The 6,000-nt window shown below is 50.6% G+C and overlaps 1 protein-coding gene across 2 annotated transcripts in view; it reads right to left on the bottom strand.

Annotated features, from left to right (window-relative positions):
• Positions 1 to 1,985: 1,985 nt before the first annotated feature.
• XDH (xanthine dehydrogenase) overlaps positions 1,986 to 6,000 on the bottom strand; it is a 59,543-nt gene continuing 55,528 nt past the window's right edge. For both annotated transcript variants that reach the window (XM_081796966.1, XM_006731611.3), the window contains 2 exons: positions 5,198 to 5,374; positions 1,986 to 3,715 (listed from right to left, as the gene is read on the bottom strand). In XM_081796966.1, coding sequence (XP_081653092.1) covers positions 3,665 to 3,715; positions 5,198 to 5,374 — 228 coding nt within the window. In that variant the 3' untranslated portion in view covers positions 1,986 to 3,664. The remainder of the gene's footprint in view (positions 3,716 to 5,197; positions 5,375 to 6,000) is intronic.

Here is a 6,000-nt window from a genome sequence, read left to right as displayed (position 1 = left end):
CTCCAGGCAGTCCTCCTGGGTGACACCCAGTGGGGCCACACTGGAGGATGTGCAGCTCGCTCAAGCTCCCTCCCCGTCTCTGTCCTGCTGCCTCCAGCTGATTCAACTGCAGCTTCTCAAGCAACTGTCATGGTTCGGGTCTTTGAGTGGTCCCTTTGAAGTTGCCCCTCCAACGGCCTGGTCGGGGAGACCTTCCCCCCTAGAATACATTCTCATTCTCTCTCTCTCCTCTTTGGCAGAGAGGATGTACAGCTTGCTATCTTCAGAGAAATCCTCTCTCCAATCTCTCAAACTCCACTTGAACCCTTTATTTCCTTGAGGTAGGGGATGAGCTACAGGGGGCACAATCAGTTTCCGCCCCTGCAAGTCTTGCATAGACGTCTTTGCATCTCACTCTGGAACGAAGGGATGTTTTCCACTAACTGTTTTGTTCCCGTCGGTGGGGCTTAAGAAAGAAGCCCGTTTTAGGATCCTGCCCTAGGACTTTAAGCAACAGTAAGGCACATGCCTCCTTTGCCACAGTGTTTGTCTCAGGCCCCAAGATCTCTGTATCTTCTTCCCAACCAGCATTAAGTAGATTTCCATCAGATCCCCCAGCAATCTGACCCAACTGCATAAGAGAAGGCTCACTATGATTTAAAGAGTCTGGACCTGCAGTCAGGCATCCTTGTCTTAAGCCTGCCCCTCTCACTGAAGGGCTGTGGGACCCTAAACAAGTCAGTTACCCTCTCTGCTCTGAAACAAAGAGCTTGAGCTTGATGGTCCCCATGCTCCAGAAAGCTAAGTCGGTCTGGGTAAATGTGCAGGGCCGGGGCTGGGCCAGTTCAAGGGCAAAGCCTGACATCTCCACTCCCATCCGTGAGCTGCTTTGTTCCAGGTGACAAGATTGTCACAAGATCTGTCTCCCGCCTTAGGGGCATGTACTCCTGCAGTTCAGGATAGAGACAGAACAAAGGGGCAGGCCCCCGTGCCTGGGGGCCCCAGGGCTATGTCAAGCCTCTGCCAAGGAAGCCGCATGTTCCAAATAGCCTTATCCCAGGATCTAAAATAGTCAGCCAGTGGTTTCCAGGCTCCCCCCTCAACTAAAGATAAAAATATCATGGGCTCGGGGATGTTCCCAGTCATCAGTCAATAAGCTAGGACTATTTCTGTCCTCATCCTTTGCCTGCGGTTTCTCCTATGCCCTCCATCCATCCTGTCCTACCCGTCCTGGCCTTCCAGTCACCCCAGCTCTGAGTAGGGTGTCATTCCTAGCTGCCTTCAGACAACAGCTCGGCAGCCTGGCCACGCCGACGTTTGAACCCAACACTGCCTACAGGTGAAAAGATAGCATTCAGGTGCCTCCCATAGCCTCTGGGAGCCTGCCTAGCCCGAGTCCACTCTGTCAGGCTGATCAGCTCCAGGTCTACACCAGCTTCCTGGCTGCGTGGCCCGTGGGGGCTCTCCGGGAGTAAACACCACCGGCTGAGGAAGTCCTCTGTGTAGCTGTGGGTCGGACTTCTTCATGCGGCTGCAGAGATTAAATGAATACCTCTTAGGGCCACGGGGCGGATCAAATGACACCCTGTAGGTAAAGCACTAAATGTGGCACCTGGCAAGTTACAGACAGAAAAGAAGACTCGCCTTCCCCCTTCCCCCTTCCCCCTTCCCCCAAGTAGCCGTTCATCAAGAGCTCAGGCTGCCGTGGCTGACCCACATCGTCTGAGGGCTCTTTTGAGATCTTGTCATCCTGAAACCCTAAGTCAGCTTTAAGTCCAGGTAGTGGAGAGGCCTTTGAAGACACTCCGTCTACACGGAGAGCCTCGGTCAGTTTCCTGGTAACTAACCCCAGATGCAGCGGGGCTGGGCCCGCTGAGGCTTTGGTTTCATGCCTGGTCTTCCACCGCCCTCTGCAGGTCGCAGTGGGATACTGCAGGCAGTGTTGGCCGCATTCCTTGTGCGATACCAGGAAGACCAAGCACCCTCCCCTTACAGACTTCAGACAGTTTTGTGTTTTTTTAAGATTTTATTTATTTTATTTTGACAGAGAGAGAGAGAAAGCACGAGCAGGGGGCAGAGGGAGAAGCAGGCTTCCCCGCGGAGCAAGGAGCCTGATGTGGGACTCGATCCCAGAACTCTGGGATCATGACCTGAGCCCAAGGCAGATGCTCAACTGACGGACTCCAGACAGTTCACAGATTAAGATGGCAGGGCGAGGCCAGGGGTCTGAGAGAACAGCGCCTCAGCATAACACAGTGATGTACAGCTCACAAAGCACCTGCTTGTTGGATTTTCACAACCATTCTGCCTTGCCTCTGTTCCTAAGCTCAGAAGAAAATTCATAGTCATTGTTTAGTCCTTGCAGGCTCACTAATGACAGCACACATCTCAGTCTTAGGCTAGTGTCCTAATGTCCTAGAACATTCCAGAAAGTCAATGAAATGGACATGCATGGATCTCCATGTAAATATCAGTTCAATCTCTAATGTTCTTTACTCTTACTGTGCTGTAAAAGAGCTGGCTTATCCAGAATACTCTGAGGAAGGGAATTTTGTAAGAAAGTGTGTGGGGCACCTGGGTGGCTAAGTCGCGATGAATCACCTGTTGCAGCAACTAGACGGATGTTTGCTCCTCTCCTGTTCTCTTTACCAACCTCAGGAACTTGGGAGAATCAAAGCAGGATTCATTAAGCCCAGAAAGCACATCACAGTAAGGAAGCCAAGTCTCTGATAGCTGCAGATCCCTTATATAACTGGAGTTTTCAGGTCATATATTCATAGACTTTTGGAGCTGGAGAAGGCCTTAGAGATTATTCTAGTCTAATCCTTTCATTCTGCAGTAAAATGAAGCACAGAAAAAGAAATGACAGACCAAGGTCACACAGATACACAGCTGGGATGAGAACCCAGGCTCCTTGACTGTTATTCCTCTGGCTGATCTTGATTTTGGTAGCATGATTTCTAGATGGAAATTACTCTGGCTTCCATTGAAGATTTTTCAACCCGATTTTTTTTTTTTTAATGTACAAAGGGGAAGAGAAAGAAACCTAGCATGATGTAGGTGCTCAATAACTGGGTTGGTTGGCTTTTGATGGTATAGAATAATTTACTTTCTGCCACTTAACAAGATCAGATTCAATTAACCTTGAATTTGTTTCATTGTTCATTTTCTTCAATGACCCAAAGGTGGTTAGAGGTTTGAATCTCAGCCCACTGTCCCACTGCAAATTGGAGTATGGATCTGAGGTTATAATATGATGTTCATTGGTTTGAAGGGGAGGCTTTCTGAGGACGGCACGTGGATTTAGAATTTAAGCTTCCGGAGGTTTTTGGGCATCCTCCTTGACAGACACTGTCAGCACCTGAGGTTATACAGCCTGTGAGTTAGGATTATGGCACAAATACTTCTGAAACCTATTTTAAATGCATGATTAAAACAGACATAAAAAGATTCTAATTGCATATTAGTTACATTAGTTACAGTTCTGAATTGGCTTATCATTAAGTTTGCAAAGCAGATTTTTGATCAACATCTTCCAGTGCATTCAATGTTCTTCCAAACACCATCCTGATGAATCAAGCATCATCATCCCATGACTTGTACAGGTTCATGTTCTGCAGGGAATGTCCCATGCTCCACGGAAGCTCCAGTGTCGCATAAGAAGGCTCTGCTTGGGGCCTTCTCTTCAGACCCTCACAGACCAGGGCTTACAGTTTTCTGGTATACCAGTGACACACTAGGAAGGAATGGCAGAGAACTCATTGCCAGGGTCTTCCCATAGCACAGGACGTGTGACCCCCTCTGATGCACATGCCACCTCCGACCGCTGCCAACCCCCATTCCAAGACCAAACACCCCTCTGCAGTCCCAGCTGTTGGAAGTGCCCCCAGGGCAGGACCCCTTAATTTCCTAGTCATTCATTTATTTTTGCTAAGCGCTTTCCATGTGGAAATCTTTGCTTTAGATCTGGGGACCCAGAGGGGCTCATTAAATCAGTGAGTTCTGCATCGGACTGTTTGCAAGGAGCTAACTTGCAACCTGTGTAAGCTTACGGGGAACCACGCAGCACCTCACCTCCCAGGGGACGGAGTTTGGGGAACTGTCAGCATCGTAGCCATGGTGGGAAGGTTCTGGGCTGTGGGAAGGTTGCTACAGAGCTGTGGGCATTCCTCACTGCCTGGAAGCTCCACACATAATCTGGTGGTTCTTACCCCATAGCTGAAGTTACTGGCAGAGGAGGGTGGCCTACCTGGGGTCCCGTCGGCCTCCCTCACCCTCAGTGCTGAGGCCTGGGATGGCAGTTCTGCCTGCTCTGGAGACTCTCCTGGACCCTCCCCATCCCTGGAACACTTTGGGTCCATGAGTACCCATTTCACATCTAAACCCAAACCCCAAAAGGCCTATCAAATCTGCTATCAAACGCCCGGGAGGAAATCCAACTTGGGTTGGCAGGAAGAGCCGGGTCCTGCTAAGTCAGCAGAGACAGCTGCGGCAAAGGCAGCCAGAGAGTCCTATGTGTGCGGCGCCCACTTCAGCTCAGCTCAGGGGCAACGGCGAGGAAACTGTCCTGCACGGTCTTCTTTTGCAGGCATTGCCCACTACAAGTACCTTCTAGGGGCTTCCCAAAATGATTCCAATGGCCACAGAACTCCTGCTACATTCTGCTACGTACACTGACATAGTAACCAATCGCCCTGTAACACGATCACCTGGTTTCCTGCAAGACCACCAAGTCTTCCCGGGCACACCCACACGTGCCCACCTCAGCCTGGCCCACAGCCAACCACAGAACAAATGTGCTGCCTCCAGTTCATTCATTAACTCCCCTTTTTGTCTCTGGCTCCATAGTACTCACACAGTGGCCTTCACAAAGAAGGGTCTCAAGAGTGCCAGGGATGGACACGAGAGATTAGGCTCTTGGGGACCTTTATCCATCACCCTCGTCTTCATGGGAAACAATGAAATCGTGGCTGATAGCTGTGTACCAAAGAGCCCTCTTCCCTCGGAGAAGGCCCAGCTGCAAGCGGCAGCTTTAAGGGGATTTCTTGCTGTTTTCCAGCAAGTTCGAGGGGGTGCCTCAATGGCAGAAGGAAGGCAACATGGACCCAAGGCTGCCCAGTGGAGAGAGAGAGCCTGGCATCCCACTGTCCTCTCTGTAGTGCTCAGGCCTCTGCCCCAGCCTCCCCCAGACTGAGTGGGTGCTCCAGGGGCCTCATACCAGGGTGGTGAACCTGTCCACACAGGCGTTGCGGATCTTCTCTGGGGTGGCGGGGCTGTCGAGCCGGAAAAGCTTCTCCATCTTACAATCTGCGTTCTTAGTTCGAGCTGCACGGATGGCGTCTTTGATGGCAAAGAAGATAGAAGCTGCCAGGAAGAGGGGTGGCTCCCCGACGCCCTGGGCACACAGAGCGCAGGACAGGGAATCAGGCAACGGGACCCCAGCCTCCACACCCGGAGGGCTGGTGCCGCCGGGAACCCCAGCCGGCACCAGCAGGCTGTACCCAGTAAGGCAGGGAGGATGGTCAAAATTCCTCAGGGGCAGAGAACAAGCAACCCTAGTAAATGATTCAACCTCACTGGCATATTTCTTTTAACTCTCACTATGTGATTTTCTCTGATGCCATCATGCAAACAAAATGCCATCATGCAAATAAAATGTACCATTAAAAGTAGTGTTAAATACTTATATTTTATGGACAAAAATGTCTGACAAGAATTTTGACCCTTTCCTCACAGTTATGAGGCTAGGGGCCTCATCTACCTGCGACTCTGCCCACATTTGCAGGCACCATCATCATATTTACAGGCAACAGCATCGTCCGGAATATAGGCATCATGACCAACAGGAATTAAACATCTCCTAGCAGAGGTTGTTTTGTCCCCAGAAGCTCAGAAACTTCCCACAGAGACATGGTCACTCTGCTTCCCCCACCCTCGAAGGACAGATAACTGCTTCCCACATCAGGCACCAAGCCTCAGAAACTGCCTGTATCAAAATCACTAGGGACACTTGTTAAAAAC

Source organism: Leptonychotes weddellii, chromosome 10, assembly GCF_054177405.1.
Source record: "Leptonychotes weddellii isolate Sample4059 chromosome 10, ASM5417740v2, whole genome shotgun sequence".
Classification (NCBI taxonomy): Eukaryota; Metazoa; Chordata; class Mammalia; order Carnivora; family Phocidae; genus Leptonychotes; species Leptonychotes weddellii.
The sequence above is the reverse complement of the archived record's forward strand: the minus strand, read 5'-3'. Positions and strand labels throughout refer to the sequence as shown.